General features: G+C 42.3%; 1 protein-coding gene across 4 annotated transcripts in view; it reads right to left on the bottom strand.

The window, feature by feature from the left end:
• Positions 1 to 21,562, bottom strand: part of Yeats2 (YEATS domain containing 2) — a 100,077-nt gene that overhangs the window by 52,079 nt on the left and 26,436 nt on the right. For all 4 annotated transcript variants that reach the window (XM_059277878.1, XM_059277881.1, XM_059277880.1 and 1 more), the window contains exons 7-10: positions 20,648 to 20,809; positions 8,627 to 8,738; positions 4,643 to 4,687; positions 2,325 to 2,496 (exon numbers count right to left, since the gene is read on the bottom strand). In XM_059277878.1, the coding sequence (XP_059133861.1) occupies positions 2,325 to 2,496; positions 4,643 to 4,687; positions 8,627 to 8,738; positions 20,648 to 20,809 (491 nt within the window). The remainder of the gene's footprint in view (positions 1 to 2,324; positions 2,497 to 4,642; positions 4,688 to 8,626; positions 8,739 to 20,647; positions 20,810 to 21,562) is intronic.

Raw genomic sequence — 21,562 nt, 5'->3', positions numbered from 1 at the left:
TTCCAAGAGGTATAGGGTCAGGAAACAGGACACAGGGCAAGGATGGCCGGACCCAAGGCTGCTGGAGCCCGGTGACAGACATCTGGTGTTTGCTTTGGTTCAATCTTTCCTTGCTAGGCCATTATCCTTCTTTTTGGAATGAGAATGTTCCCTTTGTATGGCTGTATACTAGAAGTATACATAACTTCTTTTTTGATTAAACAGGGTCCAGTTAAGAGACTGCCTCGAATTTTACAGGAGACTCTGAATTTGGGCTTTTGAGCAATGTCAGAACTGTTAAAACTTCGGATATTTATGGGGTTAGAGAGACACTCAAGGGTTATGAGTACTTGCTACTCTTGCGGAAGACCAAAGTTTGGTTCAACACCCACATTAGGCAGCTCACAACTCCTGTTAAAGGGATCTGAAACTGTCTTCCAGTGTTAGCAGGCTGCATGCACACGTGGCACAGACACACAGACACACACACATAAACAAAAATAATCCTAAAAAATACTTTGAGGATGCTTGCATTTTCATTTTGAGATGAGTATAATCCTTTGAGTAACAGGGATATAAGGTTATGGTTCAAAACTCCTGTGTTGGAGCTGGAGAGGAGACTTAGCAGTTACCAGTACTCACTGCTCTTATAGACAACCCAGACTAAGTACCCAGCACTTGCATCCTGGTTCACAATCATCTATAACTTCTGTTCTAGGGGATCTAATACTTTCTTCTGAACTCCGAGAGGACCGGGCACACACATGGTGCACATACATACATATACTCATACACATAAAATAAAACCATCTAAAACTGATGCATCTCATTGTCAGTTTGACTAGATTTGGAATCACCAGGACAAATATCTAAGTTCATATCTGAGGGGGTTTTCAGTGTGTGTGTGTGTGTGTGTGTGTGTGTGTGTGTGTGTGTGTGTGTACAAGTGTGGTTGATACAGTTACCTTCTTTGGTTGCTTTCCACCTTATTTTTTGAGAAACTCTCTCACTAAAGTGCAGGACTACAAATAACAGCGCTGCACTAGCTTTTATATTGGCTAGGCATCTGAATTCAGGTCCTCGTGTTTGCATGGAACGCATCTTACCAACCGAGCCAGCTACTCTACCCTCCTCAGAAAGGTTTAACTGAGACGCCACCCCCACTCCATACGTCAGTTATACCATCTAACAGCCCGGGGTTAAGGCTGAACAAAAGGGAAAAGGAGAAGGGCCTGGCATTCCTCCTTTGTGCTTCCAGGTCGGCGTGCACCAAGCTGTTCCCACTGCTATCCTTTTCCTGCTGTGGTGGATTGTATTCTTCTGACCTGTGAGCCAAAATCAACTCTACCTCCCGTAAGCCGCTGTTTGTTGGGTAGTTGGTCACAATAATGAGAAAGCAATTAATACAAGGAAATTGGAAAATGCATTAACCATGAGCTACATAAAACAAAAGAATACAAGTGCATTGTCTCATGTTTTATAGTATCAATTTAAAAACCAGAGGAGAGGAAAAACTAAAAAAAAAAAAACAAAAAACAAACAAACAAAAACAACAATTCATTTAATGTAATGATATCCATAGAGGATACAATGGAAATCTAAGGAGAAATTAAGTTGAAATTTTATATAAAAACTAAAATAGTATTACAATAAAATAACAGTTTAGAGATAAAATAAACATTTAGAATCAACTACTTATATATAAAAAATAAACATTAATACATTTAGTCTTAGTAAATGATAAAAATGTCACAGTCAAAATACATTAGTTGATGGTGAATTTTTTTTTTAAACATAGGATTAAATATTTGATATTAAAGTCTCCTAGTCACACAATCAGAATCTGAGCCATAAAGTCTTCAGCAAAGGATAAAAATATAGGGATGGGAGAGATGGCTCAACTATAAAGAGCACTGGCTGCCCAGAGGACCTGGGTTTGATTTCTAGCACCCACATGGTGGCTCACAACCATCTGGAACTCCATCCAGTTCTAGGGGATCTGATGCCCTCTTTTGGCTTCCATGGGCACTGGGAATGCATGTGGTACACAGACATACATACAGCCAAAACACTTATACACATATGTTTAAAGAGGATAAAAATCCAATGATTTGGGGGGCCTTTTCACTTTTATAAAATATAGAAACGGATGAAAAACTTGTTTCCAAGAAGAGCAGAAGTTTAGCTATTTTCACACTAGAGCTCTGTGTTTGAGGCAGCATGGTCACTTCTGGAAACAATGTTTTTCCATCGACTTCAAGCTGCTGAAAGCAGAAATCTGGTGTCATCCACACATGAGAAAAACACCCAGAGAGTGACTCCCTCAAGCAAGAACCCTGCATTACCTTCTCCCACAGGGGCAGCAGACGCTGGCTCAGGGGACCGTGCCACTGGGGAAGCTTTCACCGGGGCTGGAATGGTCAAAGACGGCGGGGCGTCAGATATGTCTGACTCAGATGACTGAGGATAAATGTAGTCTTCGCCAAGGGAATGCCGATGAAGCTCAACATCCACCACCTACACAGTTGGGCAACAAGTGGGCTTATGAGTCCAAAACCGTGCCCTCAGGGATGAATCTCTAACCACATCTCAACAGGCCAGCTACAGAAGGGAGTCCCTTCCTTTCCCTTTATGGTTTCTCACAACACTGTTCCCCCAGCACGTGTCAAATGTCCCTCTCAGGAAGACCTTCCTATCCACTGTGACTGAACGTAAGACCATTCACCAGCCACTCTTCTCCACAGCACTTACATCCGCAGTTGAAACTGTCTTAGGCCTCTGTGTTTAGTGGTTACTGTCCATGCTGGCTAGTTTTTGTTAATCTGACACAATCCAGGGTCATTTGGGAAGAAGAAGAACCACAACTGAGAAAATGTCTCCATCAATTGGCCTGTGGACAAGCCTGTGGAACATTTTCTTGATTAATAATTGACGTGAGAGGGTCCAGCCCAATATGGGCAGTACCACCCCTGGCCTGGTAGTTCTGAGTTACGTAAGAAAACAGGCTGAGCACACTACGGAGAACGGGCCAATTAGCAGCATTCCTCCACGGACTCTGCTTGAATTCCTGCCCTGACTTTCTTCAGTGATGGGCTATGATCTGGGAGCTGTAAGATGAAGTAAGTCCTGTCCTCCCCATGTCACTCTGGTCATGGTCTTTAGCAGAGCAACAGAAAGCAGACTAGACTGCTGACCTTATGCTCAAAAACATCAAGAATAAAAATTATCTTACTCGGGCAGTGGTGGCACATGCCTTTAATCCCAGCACTCGGGAGGCAGAGCCAGGTGGATCTCTGTGAGTTCGAGGCCAGCCTGGTCTACAGCGTGAGATCCAGGACAGGCACCAAAACTACACGGAGAAACCCTGTCTTGAAAAACAACAACAACAACAACAAAAAAAAAAAAACCAAAAAAAAAAAAAAAAAAATCTTACTCATCTCTTTACTCCTAACATTTGGACCAGTGAAAGCATACAGAAGGTACTTAATAAATATCTTCTGGTATCATAAAGTCCACTTCTCTAAATAGTTAAGATTTAGCTGGCCGATCAATTCCCAGCTCTCAACATGTTAGTTAACGACTGTGTGTAAGTCCAGTTCCAAGGGATCCGATGCCCTTTTCTGGCCTTTGTGGGTATTGTACACACAGGGTGCATATACATGAAGGCAAAACACTCACATATACAAATAAAAATTTAAAACTCTTTAGGGGCTGGAAAGATGACTCAGTGGCTTACAGCATGTATTTACTCTTCTAGAGGACCTGAGTTCGATTCCCAGTGCCCATTAACTTCAGCTCCAAGAGCTGAAATCTTCTGGTCCCTTTGGGCACACCCACACACACATGGCATACACTCAGATACAAATATATATACACAGGATTAAAAGTAAGTCTTAAATAAATAAACAAAAGAGCACTTGTCACTCTTGCAGAGGACCTGGGTTCAGCTCCCAGCACCCACATGGTGACTCATAACTATCCTTAACTCTAGCTCCAGGGGATGACATTCTTTCCTGACTTCCATGGCCACTAGGCACACATGAGGTGGATACACATACATGCAGGTACAACACTCAAATAAAAAATAAAAATAAATTTTAAAAAGGGATGGACTCTACAACACGGATGAACCCTGAGGATACTACATGAACTGCAATCAGGCAGTTACAGGAAGCCAAATGCTCTATGATTCTAATCATGTGACAGAGGCAAGTTCACAGAGACAAAGAGTCAAGTCGTGGGGTAACTTAATAGGTATGGACTTGTAAGCTGAGAAAAGTTCAGGGGTGATAAACATATTTTCATGTCATTGAGCCATATGCTAAAATGGTTCAGATCTTAAAAGTTTTGTCATGTTTTAAACCACAATTAGAAAAAAAGAAAAAATGGGTGGGGTGGCAGCAAAAATCCAACTTAAAAAAAGACCAATACTCATCCTTTTTCTGTTAAATAAAAATAATAAGTCAGCTGGGGTGGTGGCAAATACCTGTAATCCTAGCACTCTAGAGGCTGAGGTAGGAAGTTTGGATTTGAGGTGAGCCTAGGCCACAGGATGAGATCCTGTATCACACATGTAAGCTGAGCACAGCACGCTCGCGCACACACACACCCCACCTCCCCCTACCGCCCCCGTACCGCAAACAAGGCTGAGGGAGGTACCTACCGTCTCCGCACCCAGGGTCTGTAAGCCAGTGTAGGTCCTATCCAGCTATTCAAAGACAAAGGGACACGTCAGATTTCACTCTGCTCACGAGCCTGACCGAGGTTACAGATTTACCTAACACCACTTCACTGCAACCCGATCCTCAATATTCTGGGGGAAAGTTGAATAAAGCCAAATTCCCAGCCTTATCTATAATCACAGACCAATAAAGAATGCTTTACTAAATCACACCACGTCCAGTTTTAAGGGATTATGTGGCACTAATGTCAGTTTATAAAAGCTGTGTGTAAACATTTCAAACGGCAGGCCACAGAAATGCACATGCAACGCCATGATGCCACTCCACGGTGGGTAGTTATGACGCACGACTGAAAACTATGAATGAAAATGTAAGCGGCACAGCCAACATTAAATACTTTAGATACAACAGCACCACAAAAGATTTATTTTTAAAGCAAGGAAATATAAACGATGATATTACTAACAAAAGTTAGTATTATAATTCAATTATAATTGCACTGAAATTCTTATTATTGTAGCATTTCAACTTATATCCCCACAATGAAAACATTTTTTTAACACTTTATCAGTACAAACACTGTACAGTAAGACTAAAAGGAAAAACAGTAAGTTGGGGGAAAAAAAAATCAAAAGCTAAGCAGGAATAGGTGAGGCTGGATAGGGCAGTAAGCGTGGGTGTTAAGGGTTTCTAAGAGACAGGAGTGCAAATCGGGGGGCTATGTAGTAGCCCACATAGGCGAGGCAACTTGGCCCGCCACATTTTGGTGCTATGGAGATTAAAAACAAAAACACAAGTAATGATGGTGGGAAGTTTCGGGTGTGGCTTCACGGGGACACGAGACAGAAGTTTATCATTAAGAGTTACTGAAGCCATGGACAGACAGACAGCATGGACGGCGGCTCTGACCATTCGAGCCTGAGACAGCAGCATGGTGGGAGCTCTGGAGAGAGGAACCAGGACCCACGTGGTAGAAGTGACAGCCTTTCCTTTTATCTTCGTGGGGAGGGGAGTGGCTTCCCAGCACAAGTCGTACCTGGGCTGATTCTAGACTGGAGACAGGGAAGTGGAACAGAACAGACGTAAAGCCACCAACATGTGCTTTGATAGAAACCCACTTCTCCAGGTGTGAGATCTTGGCGGCCTGCTAGCTAGAGTCACAATGTCTCAGTCGGATGCTTATGGCACCAGTACAGGGGAAAGCTGCAGATTCTGTGGCCTACGCAGCAAAACTGGTTTGTCTGGATCCTGACGTCTACAGTTTTAATATTTCAGCTTTTAGCCAAGACTACAGGGCAACTTGAGGTTACATCCATGTTTCTGTCCACTGGACATAGAAATAAGTCTCTCTACAATCTGTATTGTTACATTTCAGCTAAGAACCAATCAAGCCACTTTCTCACAGCTACTGACAAATGCCCTACTGAGAATAGGTCTGTGGATCTGTACCAGGCTTCCCAGTGCTGGGGGGGGGGGGGGGGCGGTTTCCAGGGAAGACCAGACTCTGCCCTATTTCCTCAGTGAAGTCTGAGATCAGACTAATATGCAACAAAATAATAAAATCATGCTTCAAGGCAAGTTGCTAAGCAGAAGGGTCTCTGCAGTTAAGACTGTGTACTATTCTTGCAGAGGACCCAAGTTTGATTTCCAGCACCCAGGTTAGGCAGCTCCCAACCACTTATAACTCCAGCTCCAGGGGGATCCAGTGTCTCTGGCTTCCATGGACACCTGCATGAATATGCACCTCTGCACATACATACACATATTTAAAAATAATAAATCTTGTTAAATGTATTTTACAATCATTTTAAAGTACTGTGTTTTATAACCGATGTGGTGGTATAAACCTTTTATCACAGTACTCGGAGGTAGAGGTAGGCAGTTATTTCTGTGAGTTATAGGCCAGTCTGATCTACATAGTGACAACCTGTTTCAAACATGAACAAACAGAACAACCAAAGAACTGTGTCGCAAATAATCTTCCACTGAGAACTGAAAAAAAAAAATGTAATAGGTAAGAACTATGTAAACAAGCCCTTTATTTGTTGAATTAGGGCTGGGTCCACTGGCAAATAAAACAGCATGTGCAGTGACCAAAGGAAAGCAAAGACTGGGGCTGGAGAGACAGCTCAATGGTCAGGAGTACTGGCGGCTCCTGCAGAGGACCTGGGGTCTGTTCTCTGCACCTACACGGTGGCTTGCAACTCTCTGTGACTCCAGTTTCAGGGGATCTGATGCCCTCTCTGGTCTCTGTGGACACTGGGCAAGCATGTGGTATATATACACACACGCAGACAAAACACTCGTACGTGCAAAATAAAAATGAGTATGTTTAAAAAAAAGCAAAAACTATTTTTTCCCCAAGAAACGGTAAGGGGGGACGCCTGCCCTTCTGGTCCAAGCCCCCTCACGCTCTTAGTGCTGTCTTCCATTCTTCTCTAACCTCAAAGAAACAAACAGTGCTGTGTATCCTCAATAGAAGGAAAGTTCCTACAGGTCTCGGGCTGAGAGCGGTCCATGCACACAAAAAAGGTAATGAAAAAGAAAACTCTGCTGATGCATTCAGTTTTATTAGTTCCCTTTTAGGAACCACAGATGATTACCACAAAGGAAGGGGGACTTGGGGTAAGAGGGACCTTATTTATTATTTATTTATTTAATTGGTTGATTGATTGGTTTCGAGAGACAGGATTCTCTGTGTAACATTCCTAGCTGACCTGGAACTCATTCTATAGAGCAGGCTGCCCTACAGAGACCTGCCTGCCTCTGTCTCCCTAGTGCTACCACATCCAGCTGCCAAGAGGAACTTTAAAAATGATTTGTCTTCCAACTGTAACAGTTATATAACATTGCCAAAGAAATGTTTAAAGATATAACATTTTGGTATTATTTTCTTTTAACATTTAAAAATCATGGATGATCCTTCTTTTTTTTTTTTTTTTTTTTTTTTTTCGAGACAGGGTTTCTCTGTGTAGCTTTGCGCCTTTCCTGGAACTCACTTGGTAGCCCAGGCTGGCCTCAAACTCACAGAGATCCGCCTGGCTCTGCCTCCCGAGTGCTGGGATTAAACACCACCGCCCGGCTGATCCTTCTTTTTATATGTGGTGTTAGCTAAGAATTTCTTGCACACGATGGTCAAGTGCTCTACCACTAACATCAAAACTCTAAAAATTTTTACTTACTTTTCACTGGTGCTGGGGACTGAATCTAGGGCTTGTACCTGACTCAGCCTTTACTGCATGCTATTTTATGTTCTGCTTTTAATGGACTATAAAGGTAGTTTTCTCCTTGTACAGGAAATATTCAATAAATATGAATTATAATGGCTGTATAATAAGCCACATGTGTAGACCAGTGAAGGATATTCAATTCAAAACTATTACAACCTTATTAATTTTTGTCCAAACATGTTCACTCCTCTTAATCTTTATGTATTTTGTGTGATGCTTATATTTGCAGTGTTAGGGATTGAACATCACAAAGTATTTGCCTCACATACAAAAATAAAGTCTAGATTAACAGGGTCTCAAGCATCACATTAACTGAAGTCTTGCTGGGTGGTGGTGGCATGTGCCCTTAATCCCAGCACTCAGGAAGCAGAGGCAGGTGGATCTCTGAGTTCAAGGTCAGCCTGGTCTACAGAGTGAGTTCCAGGACAGCCAGGGCTACACAGAGAAACCCTGTCTTGATAACAGAAAAAGAAGGAAGGAAGGAAGGAAGGAAGGAAGGAAGGAAGGAAGGAAGGAAGGAAGGAAGGAAGGAAGGGGTGAATTCTTGTTTCCTCAGAGTTAGTTCACCTCCCCAGCTTTAAGGAGAAAGCGCTGCAGGGGTGAGCATCATATGCTCAGGGATTACCCTGCTTCCACCATCTGCAGCCAAGGCCCTCAGGAAATAAACGCTACTACTTTAAGCAGTTAAAGAAAAGAGACACTGTGCTTCCCGGGAGCAATGCTCTGCTACAGTACCTTCAGATTGTGTATGATATCTATCCGCTTGTTCTGGCTGTCCTTAAAGTGAACTTGCACTCTCACGGGAAACTCACCCCAGCCTCTTCTAGTCAGATGAAAAGGAGGCTCTCTAGGGAGAAGCAGAAATTTTACAGATTTACCTGTGTTTACACTCTCATTCCAAAGGAGCTTTTCTAAGAGACAAAACAGAAATTCATGTCTTCCCAGCAAACGGCTAGGTTTCTTTGTGAGTTACCAAATCAATGCTGAGTTTCACACACACACACACACACACACACACACACACACACACACACACACGCTAAATAATAAAACTGTAATTCAAGTCTACATTACTAAATGATTACAGCTAAGAGGTACAGACTGTATGATCCAAAGTCATGTTCTTAAGTGGAACTAGAGTAAAAATGTCACACTACAGAGCAGAAATCCTGCTTGGCACCTGACAGGCACAGGAGGTGAGATGTACATCCCAAACCAAAATATATCATAATAATGTTCAATCTAAAAGCGTCATTTAACTATTTAATTGGTGCTAACTGCTAAAAGGACTTCAGGAAAAGAAAGCAAGTTGCTCACAACATCATCTTCCCTACACTGCAGCTGTGATTTCAGAATGCAGGAGTGTGTGTTTGAATGCTAACTGGACTAAAGAATTTTCAGTCACAATATAATATATATAATATATGGAGGAGGTTGGCAAACTGTTACTAATCACTTTGGGTATATGAAGGTTCGTCATAATCTGCTTTTGTGTATGTGTAAAATTTTCCATAATAAAAAAATTCAGAAAATTAATTGAGAGATATTGAAGAATTCAGGCTATATAGCTTAAGTTAACAGGCAGGAAAACTGAAAATGTCTGTGAATCTTTGAGTTAGAATTAGTGTGCTGAGATTGGGCAGGAAAAGGCACATCCCTGGAATGTGCTTTTGGAAAACTGAGACATGAATTAGGTCAGTTAGGTCAGAGTCTCAGAACACAGCCTGAGAGGAGCCTAACATGGGAATTAACAAGCAGATCCAGATTAATTGAGTCTGAGACAGGAAATATTCTGAATTTAAGAGCAGCCTGCAAAGTACAGAAAATAACTGATAATAATACAGTGAGGTCAGTTACTCTGAGTCAGAGTAACTCCACTTTATGTAGCTGCTTCCTGTGCTGGACTACAGCAAAACCAGGCACCCACTAGGCTTGGATGGTGTTTGCCAAACCCAGTAGAACCTCTACGGGGAAAGCTGGCGTACACACAGACAATGCTCTGAGCCTGGTTTTGTCTCTGCCTTACGTCTGTTCTCTCAGCTGCAGTCACCTCCATGGGTTTAATCCTAGGCACTACGGGTTTACAGTCATTCCGTTGAGACATATCAATGACCAGGGAAAAGTCACAAGCAGTGGCCAGCTAGTCTTTCAGTCACTTCTAGTGACTCAGGACGCACTTACTGAAGGTTTCAGCTGGGTATGGCTCATACCTGTAAATGACGCACTGGGGAGGCAGAGGATTTTGAGTTCAATGCCAGCTAGGTCTATCTGCTGCATTAAAGTTCAAGATATAGAATCACAAAGAATAAATAAATCATTCCTCTACATGGAAGACCTTCCAAAGAACTAAAATGTTTATCCAAGCTCTTCCAGGGTGGACATTTCTGATTTCCATGGAGATAGTGGCCAACGTTCAGAGTATTTCCGTAACACAAATGCTGCTCTAAACCTTTTGGATCTATTAAGTTAGCCAATGTTTACAACCTCACCAAGCACCATCTAGAGGCACAATTCAACTGCATGACTAACTTGCAAGGCCACACAGCAGCAAGCAGTAAAACCAGGACTCAAATTCAAGCCCTAAGCTACAGAGTCCACCGTGCTAGAGCAGGTGCCCATGGTGGCTGACATCACTACCCAGTCCTCCTCCGATGCACAAAAACACAGCACACTGCTGTCAGGCTGGGGCCACACTAGCCCACTTTAGTCTCACATGCACAAGGCTAGGGGCAGTCCATGTAACTCCCCAAAGGCAGGGACAGTGAGCATTTTTTGTCATCTCTGCACAAAGTCCAGAGTCCAGCACACACTTAGTGACTGGCTGATGAATAACGGTTACTATCACAGCTCTTAGGAAGTTGGCCAAGGTAAACCTTTACATGACAAGTAAACCAAGTATGAAAAAGATGGTTTCCATAGAAGAAAATATCTGTATTCTTCATTAGGTAATGTACAATGATGAGGAGATTCAGTGATCATGAGAAATATATTTGTGCTTTGATTTAAAAAAAAATTGAAGTTCCCCAGTAGCTGCATCAAATTTTATCAAATTAATATACATCAAGGTAATCCTGAAATCAGACACCATCAAGCTTTGAGGTCCCATAGAGAACATACTAAGTTCAAAACACAGGCTAACTCTTTTTACCCTGCTTTATATAATACCATATCCAGAATGGTATGTTAGGTCTCAGAAGAATATTTTAAGAGGATACAGATACGCTGGAGTGTGTCAGGTCCACAGCCTAGTGACAGGAAGCACAACAGTTGAATAAATGACAGCTAGGCTGGAGTGTGTCAGGGACCAGTCTAGTGACAGGAGCACAACACAGTCGTACAAATGATAACTGAAATAAGTGTGTAGTGGAGGTCACAGAAGACTCACGAGCCTCTCTCGAATATCTGAAATCTGCTGGAGAAGAAGCATTATGTCCCACCAAGGCCCAGAAGAACGTACTTTTCAGCAGTGGGAAGTCCACACCTGCAGTCCCAGCACTGGGAGGTTGAGACAAGAGGACTGCTTCCCATGAGAGGCCAATTTGGTCTACATAGTAAGACCCTGTCTCAACCCTACCCCCTGAAAAAAGAACTCATGGAAATTTGGGTTTCTACTCAGTGTGATTTAAAAATTCCAGGCAAGCAGAGTCACTTACAATGGAATGGCCCACCCCACGACCTCAGGAACTCATTCTGCATCCAACATGAACTGAGTATTGACTAGTTCTCAGAATCGTGTCAGACTCTGGGGTTGCTACTATTAGTAAGAGGTCCCAAACATCAAGGAGCTCCAAGTCAAGCCTGGGTGGTCTTCAATTCCAGCACTCCAGAGGCAGAGACAGAGGCAGGTGGATCTCTGAGTTCTAGGCCAGTTACAGCCACACAGTGAATCTATGTCTCAAAAAATAAAACGAAGCCTGAATCCGGGGCTCTGTGGGTATGGTGCTTGCTTGGCATGCATGAAACCCCGGGCTTGAGCCCCAGCACCACACAGACCAGGCACGGCAATGCAGCCTGTCACCTCAGCAGTTGGGAGAGAGAAGTAAGTGGATCATAAAACTCTATCTAAAATAATAGGGGGGAAAAAAAGGATGAAAGCTCAAATTCTAATAAGGAAGACATGCATGTAAATTATTAAGTATAATAACCAACTTGTATACATCGCTTGCTGAAAAACAGAGGTAAAACTAATGAGAGCAAATGATTTCTCTACTATTTTATTTTTGAGACAGGGCTTCTATGTAGCTCTGGTTGTCCTACCACTCGCTCTGTAGACCAGGCTGGCCTCAAACTCAAGAGATCCACCTGCCTCTGCCTCTTGAATGCTAGGATTAAAGATGTGTGCCACCATAACCAGCAAATAAAATGATTTTTTAAATCACCAATTTTTAGTTAATAAAGGAAGACTTGCTTTAGGAAAAACTACCTAGATAGATGTTTCACAGTGCCCTTCTAGGTATAGTCAAAATGACAGGGATCAGACTACACACCCCTGCCAGTGTCTGCTTCAGTAACAAAACCTTAAATTGCATAAAACGGAGTCTGTTTACTTTTAACAAGACACTTCAGAAGTACACAGTAGGATTTCTGTGAAAGTGAGTTTGGTGAGAGTCTTCCCTTGGACCATTACCTCCTGCCCAGTGACTGCAACTTCTCATGATCAGATCATCTGAGATCTCTCAGTAAATACAATATTGCATATTATGGCATTTTAAAATCGCAATGTGTAGGGAAGTAGCATTTTGTAAATTCCAAGTATTATCAATGCCCAATGAGTGAATGGAGAGATAAAGCAGTCATTGTTTTGCATATCGGATATTAAGAACTTTGTGTAAAGAATGTGCAATCTATTTACTTTAGTAAATTAGAAGTTTATCAATAAGAAATGATTACCATGTTGGACCGACTCACATTACTCCTATAAACTAATGTTGTGTGCTGTGGGATGTTCTGTGTGTTAAATGTGTTGCTCTGATTGGTTAATAAATAAAACACTGATTGGCCAGTAGCCAGGCAGGAAGTATAGGCGGGACAAGCAGAGATGAGAATTCTGGGAAGTGGAAGGCTGAGGCAGAGAGACGCTGCCAGCCACCGCCATGACAAGCAACATGTAAAAGATACTGGTAAGCCACAAGCCATGTGGCAACTTATAGATTAATAGAAATGGGTTAATTTAAGATACAAGAACTAGATAACAAGAAGCCTGCTGCGGCCATACAGTTTGTAAGCAATATAAATCTCTGTATGTTTACTCGGTTGGGTCTGAGCAGCTGTGGGACTGGCGGGTGAGAGAGATTTGTCCTGACGGTGGGCCAGGCAGGACTGGAAAACTCTAGCTACAGTTGTGTGTGCCACAGGGAAACTCTGGAGCCAGTCCTTTCCTTCCCATTGCAGGGTTCTAGGAGCAAACTCAGGTGGCCAGGGTTTCCTGGCGAGGTCTTTGCATCACGCTCACAGGCAAAATGAGCAATGTTACTCTTCTTAAATAATTTACCTAGAGGGCTGGAGAGACAGCTCAGTGGCTAAGGAAACTTACCCTCTGTCAGCGGGCCAGAATTCAGTCCGGTCCCTACTTCAGGTGGCTCACAAACACATGCAAGTCCAGCTCCAAGGGATCACACTCACATCTGACTTCTGTGGGTACCACGACACACGTGTGCATGCACACAACATATTCACACAGGAAAAATAAATCCCAAATTTCCCTAACACAATTAACTTAATTTCACCATACGAGATAGAATTTTCTGTTAATCTGGATGCTGAAAAGAGGCTACCCACCCCCTTCCTGAGACAGTGGCTCCATATATAGTCAAAGCTGACAGCAACATTCCAGCCTCAGTCTCCCAAGTGCTAGGACTATAGGCATTAGCCATCATGACCAGCAAATCCATCCTGCTGTTCTGGGAATTGGATCTCGCCTACATTATGCATGCTCTCTCCCCCTGAGCTACATCCCAGCCCTTAAACTTGTCTCTCTCCTAATTAAAGTCACTGTTGTGGTTTGAATATGAAATGTTTCCCACAGACTCACATGCTCGAACACTTGGCTCCCTGGTGGCTCTGTTTAGGAAGGCTGTGGAACCTTAAGAAGGTGGAAGTTGCTGGAGGAAGTGGGTAGGAAGTGTACTTTAAGATTTTATAGCCTGCTCCCACTTCCTGTTGGCTTGCTTTTCTCTCTTTTCTGTCTCTCAGACATTTAGAGTGTGGGTATGTGCATGCACTCGTGTGTACACATGTGTTTGTGCATGTGTGAGAGTATGAGTGTGTGTGTGTGTGTGTATGTGAGAATGAGTCTGTGTGCATGTGAGTGTGCACCTGTATTATGTGAGTGAGTGTGTGCATATGTGCACGTGTATGAGCAGGTGAGTATGCATGTGTGTGTTACTCAGCCTTTGAAAAAAAAGAAGGAGATTCTGTAACTGGCGCTATGGATGAAATTGGAGAACACTGCTAAGTGAAATAAGCCAGACTGGTAACCACAGTTAACAATATTAATTGTACACAGAAACCTAACTAGAACACTAAGGTTCTACTCAATGATACATGTCAAGAAAACAAAGGTAATTTTACATTAGATCTCATTTACATCAGAAAATCATTATACTAACTCTGGCAGGTAAGAAATAGATTTAAAATCATTTAAAAGGTGATAATCAAGGGCTGGAAAGATGGATTAGCAGTTGAGAGCACTCACTGCTCTTCCAGATTTGAGTTTGGTTCCCAGAATCCATGTCTGGTGGCTCATAACTGCCTGTAATCCAGCTCCAGGGGATCCAATGCCTCCTTCTGGCCTCCATGGGCACCCACATACACACAGCACACAATCACACTGATACACATAAATTTAAAAAAAAAAAAAAAAGGGAAAAACAGCAAGTAACATATAAAGGCAGACCTATGAGAATTATACCCCACTTCTAATGGAGACTCTAAAAACCAGAAGGTCCTAGACAGATGTCCTGGAGATTTAAAAGGCAAGAGATGCCATCCCAGACTACTATACCCAGCAAAACTTTCAATCACCATAGATGGAGAAAACAATATATTCCATGATAATGTCAAAGTTAAATAATATCTACAAATCTAGTCCTACAGAAGGTATTAGAAGGAAAACCTCAACCCAACAAGGTTAAGAACACCCATGAAAACACAGGAAATAAATAATCCCACACCAGGAAAACCAAAAGAAGAGTTGGAGATCTGAAGAGCACTCTGATATCAGACATGGACATGGAGTTTGGAGTTTGCCCAGCTGGTTTTTGGTCTTTCTTTGGTTCAGTATTTCCTCACTATGATCCCTTTCCTCCCTTTTGGAATGGTAATTTATATTATATTACATTATTATATATATAATATACATATATACATTATATATATATAAATATAAAATGCCATTACATGTAGGAAGTATGTGATTTGCTTTTGTATTTGATTTTTACAAGTGATTACACTTAGGAGACTGTATGACTCTCAGAAGAGACTTTGAACATTACTGAGACTGATATAGACTATGACAACTTTTGAAGCTGGACTAAATCCATTTTGTATTATATTGTTACAAACTCATGGAGGCCAGGGAGTGGAATGTGGTAGTTTGAATGTAACTGGCCCCCATTATCTCATAGGTGTGGCTTTGTTGGAGTGGGTATGGCCCACTGTAGGGTGTGGGGTTTGAGGAATCCTATGCTCAGGATATGGCCCAATGTCTCAGTCAACTTCCCGTTGCTGGCAAGATGTAGGACTCTCAGCTACTCCTGTAGCATCATGTCTGCCTGCATGTCACCACGCTCCCCGCCATGATAAAGGACTGAACCTCTGAAAATTTAAGCAAGCCCCCTCAATTAAATATTTTCCTTATTGTAAGAGTTGTCATGGTCATGGTGTCTCTTCACAGCAATAGAAACACTAATTAACACAACCCCTAAGAAAACAGAAGCAGTCATTAAAAGTCTCCCTCCCAACCAAAAAAAGCCCAAGCCAGACAGTTTTAATGCAGAATTCTACCAAACTTTCAAAGAAGAGCTAATGCTAATACTCCTCAAATTATTCCATGTAAACAGAAGGAACACTGCCAAATTCATTTTATGAGGCCACAGTCACAGTGATACCTAAACCACACAAAGACCCAACAAAGAAAAAGAATTACAGACCAATTACCCTTATGAACACAAAATACTTGCAAACTGGATCCGAGAACATATCAAAAATATCATCCACCATGACCAAGTAGGCTTCATCCCAGAGACACAGGGATGGTTCAACATACAAAAGAAAATCAGCCAATGTAATCCACCATATAAATAAACTGAAGGATAAAAATCCTCACATGATCATCTCATTAGATGCCAAAAAAGCTTTTGACAAAATCCAACACGCCTTCATGATAAGACTTGCAGAGATTAGGGATACAATGAACATACCTAAACCTAATAAAGGTAACGTACAGCAAACCCATAGCCAAGCAAACCCATAGCCAACATCAATTTCTTTTTTTTTTTTTTTTTTTTTTTTTGGTTTTTCGAGACAGGGTTTCTCTGTGTAGCTTTGCGCCTTTTCCTAGAACTCACTTGGTAGCCCAGGCTGGCCTCGAACTCACAGAGATCCGTCTGGCTCTGCCTCCCGAGTGCTGGGATTAAAGGCGTGCACCACCACCGCCCGGCTGCCAACATCAATTTCAATGAAGAGAAACTCAAAGCAATTCCACTAAAAAAGGAACAAGACAAGGCTGTCCACTCTCTCCATATCTATTCAATGTAGTACTCGGACGTTCTAGCTAGAACAAAAAGACAACTGAAGAAGACCAAGGGGATACAAACTGGAAAGAAGAAGTCAAAGTGTCATTACTTGCAGATAATAATGATAGTCTACATAAGTGACCCAAAAATTCTACCCCTACAGCTGATAAACACCTTCAGCAAGTGCCTGAATACAAAATTAACTCAAAAAACAAAAAAAAAATAAATAAATAAAAACAGTAGCCCTCCTATATACAAATGATAAATGGGCTGAAAAAAAGTCAGAGAATCAATGGCCTTCACGATAGCCACAAATACTATAAAATACCTTGGGGTAACTCTAACCAAGCAAGTCAAAGACTTGTATGACAAAATCTTCAAGTCTTTGAAGAAGGAAACTGTAGAAGATACCAGAAAATGGAAAGATCTCCCATGCTCAGGGGTCGGAGGATTAACAAAGTATAAATGGCCATCCTACCAAAAGCAATCTACAGGTTCAACATAATCTCCATCAAATTCCAACATAATTCTTCACAGAACTTGAAAGGACAATACTTAACCTCATATGGAAAAACAAAAAACCCAAGATAGCTAAAACAATCCTGAACAATAGCAGAACCTCCAGAGGTATCACCATCCCTGATTTCAAGCTCTATTCAGAGCTGCATTAATAAAAACCACATGGTATTGGCATAAAAACAGATACGTTGTTCAATGGAATAGAATAGCCCAGATATAAATCCACACACCTATGGCACCTGATTTTTGACAAAGAAGCCAGAAATACACAATGGGAAAAAATAGTATCTTTAACAAATGGTGCTGGTCTAACCAGATGTCTCCATGTAGAAGAATGCAAATAGATCCCTATTTATCACCCTGCACAAAACTCAAGTCCAAGCCAGGCAGATCTCTGTGAGTTCAAGGCCAGCCTGGTCTACAGAGCGAGATTCAGGACAGGCAGATCAAAGACCTCAATGTAAGATCAGATACACTGAACCTAATAGAAGAGAAAGTGGGGAATAGCCTTGAACACATTGGCACAATAGACAACTTCCTAAACAGACCACTGACAGCACAGGTACTAAGAACAACAATTAATAAATAGGACCTCATGAAACTGAAAAGCTTTGGTAAGTCAAAGGACACTGTCGACAGGACAAAGACGCAGCCTACAGAATGGGAAAAGATTTTCACCAACTCCATATCTGATAGAGTATACCAAATATAAAAGAACTCAAGAAACTATAGACATCAATAGACCAAATAATCCCATTAAAAATGGGGTAAAGATCTAAACAGAGGATTCTTAGTAAAGGAAACTCAAATGGCTGAGAAACATTTAAAGAAACGTTCAACATTCTTAGCCCCTAGAAAAATGCAAATCAAAACTATTTCGAGATTTCATCTTACACCTGTCAGAATGGCTGAGATCAAAACCACAAGCGACAGCTCATGCTAGTGACGATGTAGAACAAGGAGGACACACCTGCATTGCTGGTGGCAGTGCAAATGTACAGCCACTATGGAAATCAATACGGTGGTTCCTCAGAAAACTGGGAATTGATCTACCTCAAGATCCAGCTATACCACTCGTGAGCATATACCAAAACTACACGCCATCCTACCACAAAGACCCTTGCTCAACTATGTTCATTAAAGCTTTATTCATAACAGCCAGAAACTGGAAAAACCTAGATGTCCCTCAACTGAAGAATGGATGAAGAAAATGTAGTACATTTACACAATGGACCCAGTGACTTAAAAAAAAAAAAAAAGAAAGAAAAAGAAAAAATCATGAAATTCACAGGCAAATGGACACAACTAGGAAAAAAAAAAATCATCCTGAGTGAAGTAACTCAGATCCAAAAAGACAAACATGGTATGTACTCACTTATAAGTGGCTATTAGCTGTTAAATAAATGATAACCATGCTACAATCCACAGACCCAGAGATGCTAAGTAACAAGGAGGGCTTTGGGGGTTGTGTGTGGATCTCCCATGGAAGGGAAAATAGAATAAATTTTTCAGGTAGACTCGGGGAGTGGGCAGGGATGGAAATAAAAGAGATCAGGTAGGGGGGTACAGGGAGGAAGTATGGTAGAAAAAGCTGGAATTGGGAGGGGCATACAGGGGATGATGTGGAAATCTAGTGCAGTGTCAACTCCCCGGAACCTATGAGGGTGACCCTAGTGAGAACTCTTAGTAATAAGGGATACAGAACTTGAACTAACCATCTTCTGTAACCAGGCAAGGCACTCAATGGTGGGACTGTGGCACCAACCCAGCCACAAAACCTTCAGCCTACAATTTGTCCTGCCTTCAAGAAGTGCTGGGGCAATGGGGGCACAGAACTTGTGGAGTGGCCAACCAATAACTGGTTTAATTCGAGGCCCACGCCACCAGAGGGACCCCATGACCAACACTGCCAGGACCTGGAAGCTGGATAGTCCAAAGACCTAGGATAAACCAAACATGACAGACCACCTCCCCACCCCCGCTACAATATTCCTAATGATGTTCTGCTATCCTCATAGATGGGTGCCCTGTCCAGTTGTCATGAGAAAGGCTTCCTCCAGCAGCTGATGGGCACAGACGCAGAGACCCACAGCCAAACATTAGGCAGACAGGGAGCCCAGGTTGGAGGTCTCCATCAGGTCTCTCTCCTCAGAGTTCGGTGAACCCCATGGAAGAAAGGGAGGAGGAAGTATGGGAGCTGGAGAGGCTCAAGACACCATGGGGGCTACAGAGACTGAAGTAGCAATCTCAGAGCCTGCACGGGTCTGTGCTAGGTCCTCGGCATGTATATTATGGTTACTGGCTTGGTGTTTTGGGGACTCCTGACAGTGGAAGTGAGGATGTCTCTGACTCTTCTGCCTGCCCTTGGGGCAGTTTTCCTCCTACTGGGTTGCCTCACCCAGCCTCGATGTGAGGGTTTGTGTCTGGTCTTACTGCAACTTGTTATGCAGTGTTTGGCTGACGTCCCTGGGAGGCCAGCTCTTTTCTGTAGGGAGATGGGGGCAGGGGTGGATCTGGGGGAGAGGGGAGATGGGTTGGGAGAAGGGTTAGAGGGAGGGAAAGCTGTGGTTGGGATGTATTGTATGAGAAAAGAATAAATAAAAATTTTTAAAAAGGCTCTACTTACAACATCAGTTAAAACAGGTTCTAAGGGTGGATTTCAAAGAGGAGCCGCTGTGGGAATCAACAGACAACCATGATGAAGGGAGGCCAGGCCAGGCGGGGCTGCAGCAGGACTGAGGTGTTCGGGGCTTTTTGGTTTTTTTGTTTTTGGAGACAGGGTTTCTCTGTTTAGCCCTTGCCAGCCTCAAACTCAGTCTGTACACCAGCTGGCCTCAAACTCAGAGATTTGCCTGGAATGAGTTGTTTTTAAGGAAGGAGGAAGAACGGTCCAGAAACTACAGATATGAAAAGAAAGACACTCCTTCCTAGACCCAACAGCACAAAGTGTGTGTGTGTGTGTGTGTGTGTGTGTGTGTGTGTGTGTGTGTGTGTTTTCTGTATCACACAGGAATTTCACTGACAATAAACCACAAGATAGTCAAGGTGTTTAGGAGATGCTAACATATAAAGATGTACAGAATGCATCTAAATAACTATCCAATAATGCATCTGAATAATCTCACATCACTACATACAACTATTCCATCTCCCTGAACTGTACTAGGTAAATCTACATACATAAGATTATCACTGGATTACATCTGAGACAGAAAAATTATGAGGAACTTGAAACATTTCTGTAATGTTAAATTACTGTCCTTAATTATCAGTAACATTTTTTATATATACCAGTGCTTCAAGGCTATTAACAACACAGTACAGTGACAATATGACAGGAGATGACAGGCCCAGTTAGTGAACACTGCAAAGAAACCACAACTAAAGCCACTTAATGACCAGGAGCAGGCACTGAGCAAGTTAATAACAGTACAAACATTTGTAAGGCATGTCACAAAGTGAATCACTTTTCTTGAATTCAGTATATCTTAGGCATCCTCACCTAACTTCCACAAGGTCATTTGGTTTATAGCTTGGATGAAGGAAAAACCACACTTTCTTGACAAAGTGATTAATGCTGGGTTCCCGACGGGACCCTCGGACATACACCATCCACTTATGGGTTGACTGGTCATTTTCTTCCCGCTTATCCGGAGGTATGTACCTGGAGAAGAAAGAGATAGATCAATGTCTTCCTCCAAAAGTCTCATCATTTGTGCTGGTGAGATGACTCAGTGGATGATGGCACTTGCCACAAAATTCTGACGATCTGAATTTGATCCCAAGATCCCTTAAAAAGGAGTCCTGACCTCCACACATGTGCCACGGTGTGCAAGTTCATACATATACAAATGATGCACATATACACACAACAACAATAATAAACTAAAACAACCTAAAATGGCTCAGCAATTGAGATCACTGGCTGCTCTTCCAGAGGATCCAGGTGTGAATCCCAGTACCCACAGCGTGGCTCACAGCTGTCTGTTCTGAGGCCTCTTCTGAGCTCCGTAGGGACCAGGCACACATGTGGTGCACATACATACGTGAAGGCAAAATACACATACACATTAAAAAAAAAAAAAAAAATCCTAACAACTGCTACTAATGAGGTCCTGCTTAAAACAAGTTTAAAATCCCAGCAGTAATAAATGGCAAATCACACCTAACCAGTCTCAGTCTTTACTTTTTCTAAAGCCCTCCCCAGACCCTATGCCTACTTAATTCCCTTAAAGTTTGTTTTCTGATTATCAATCCCAAATTAAAAGAGATCAATCACATTTTTCCCCCAAGACAGGGTTTCTCTATGTAACAGCTCTGGTAGTCTGGCTGTTCTGGAACTCGCTCTGCAGACCAGACTGGCCTTGAACTCAGAGGTCCACCTGCCTTTGCCTCCCGAGTGCTAGGATTAAAGGTG

The sequence above is a fragment of the Peromyscus eremicus genome, chromosome 12 (genome assembly GCF_949786415.1).
Source record: "Peromyscus eremicus chromosome 12, PerEre_H2_v1, whole genome shotgun sequence".
NCBI classification, from domain to species: Eukaryota; Metazoa; Chordata; class Mammalia; order Rodentia; family Cricetidae; genus Peromyscus; species Peromyscus eremicus.
This window is presented reverse-complemented; position numbering and strand designations above follow the sequence as displayed.